The 1,697-nt window shown below is 48.9% G+C and overlaps 1 protein-coding gene across 1 annotated transcript in view; it reads right to left on the reverse strand.

The window, feature by feature from the left end:
• Window positions 1–227: 227 nt before the first annotated feature.
• LOC104530183 (germinal-center associated nuclear protein-like) overlaps window positions 228–1,697 on the reverse strand; it is a gene marked incomplete at its 5' end in the record, with an annotated part of 8,753 nt that continues 7,283 nt past the window's right edge. Inside the window, 2 exons of the mRNA XM_010174693.1 lie at window positions 228–386; window positions 843–993. Coding sequence (XP_010172995.1) covers window positions 228–386; window positions 843–993 — 310 coding nt within the window. The remainder of the gene's footprint in view (window positions 387–842; window positions 994–1,697) is intronic.

Raw genomic sequence — 1,697 nt, forward strand, 5'->3', positions numbered from 1 at the left:
TCCTCCCCGCCAAGCCCCGTGCCCCACGGCCCGCTCTGCCCCGCCGCTGCGGGATGGCTCAGCAAAATTAAAAACAAAACAAAACAAAACAAACGATTACTTTTTCCTTCTTTTTATTGGGAATCAATATTAAACTAAAACCAAAGATCTTCAACTTTCAAAGCTTTTTCTGGAACATGCCCCAGCAGGAGCTCATCTCTTGAATCACCTGGACCAGGCATCTCAGCTCAAATATCCACCATGTCCACCAGAGCAGACAGGTGGAGCCCAGAGGCAACTTCACCCTCCTTGGTGGCTTCAAGGAGCTGTTCAAACTGTTTCACTCTGTCTGACAGCGTGGGGCTTAACTCCTTCACCAAAAGTTCACATCCCTCTTCACTCCCAGCCTGGGCAGAAGAAAAAGAGATGAGACTGAGAAAGAATTACCCAGTACCCACAAGGGACTTCTCAGCTCACTGGCTGTCCCCTGACTTTTAAGAATGACCATGGAGGTCAGCACCCTCCACCCCTGAGGAGGTACAGCAAGAACAGCATATTCTGCTATTTCTGTCCCCAGAAATAACTGGGGGAAGCTAAGTTGCAGTGCAGCAGCATCCCAGGGGATATCGCTATGACTGCCAGCAGCAGAAAGCATTAACACCTGTGAGGAACTCTTATTCCAGATCTGCAGAAAGCATTCCCTCTTTTTTCAATTCATCCCCCATTTTTTCAATTCTTGATTTCCCACGTCTATCCAACACTGCACACCAAGGTAACTCCCACTGAAGGTTCTGCAACTACAGCAGGTTTGGCACCTGCGCTCCTCAGAGCCACAGTTAATTCTCAGTATCACCCTTTCTTACCTCTTGAGCAGGCGACACAGGACTTTTCATCAATGGACAGGTGACAGGTGGGGTGGAGACTAAAGACTGGGGGAGGTAGAGAGGAAGACCTACAAAATCACCAAGGGGCTCAAGGTCCTCAGCTAGGCACTGGTGCAACCGTTCTTCGAACCTGGACAGAAAGATCAAGAGAACCGGTCAGACTGCAGGCTGGCTTTGTTCTTCTAACCAAGATTCTGAGGTTCAGAGGTGTCTGCAAGAAAATCTGATGCTTGCAGTCATTTCCAACACTGTCTGACATACCCCACTGCAATGACAAAAACCCACTGGAGGAGGCTGTGGTACAGAAAGGATCCAGTCAGACTGAAGACACTCAACTGATGGGAAAGGCAGCAAAGAAACACCTGGGCCACCCTCAAGAGTTTTAGTTCTTCAGCTTTGTGATCTGTGTTGCTACAGGCACCAAACTGACATCCCCAAGTGGACTTCACAGATATTTGTGATACTGCAGGACACACAGGCTGCTGAACACTCTGGACTCCTTTAGCATCAGTGGCTTGACTGACGAGACAGTTTCCAACCATTCCTCAAACCTCCAAGTATTTCTACCATCCTGGACTGTTCCTGTGATGCAAGTAGGAGCCAGCAGGGAACTGCACTGATGTGCTTGATGAAATTAGATGAGACTGGAGATAGTCTGGGCTGTCTCCTAGCAGCTTCCCATTACATACAAGTTAGAAATTGTTTACAACCCTGTGCTGGAGCTGCAAGGAAAGGATGCTGCTCTGGGAACTTATACAGACCCACAGACTGGTTTGGGTTGGAAGGGACCTTAAAGCTCATCCAGTTCCAACCCCCCTGCCATCAGCAGGGACA

Source organism: Antrostomus carolinensis, unplaced genomic scaffold (genome assembly GCF_000700745.2).
Source record: "Antrostomus carolinensis isolate BGI_N321 unplaced genomic scaffold, ASM70074v2 scaffold46768, whole genome shotgun sequence".
In the NCBI taxonomy this organism is placed as follows: Eukaryota; Metazoa; Chordata; class Aves; order Caprimulgiformes; family Caprimulgidae; genus Antrostomus; species Antrostomus carolinensis.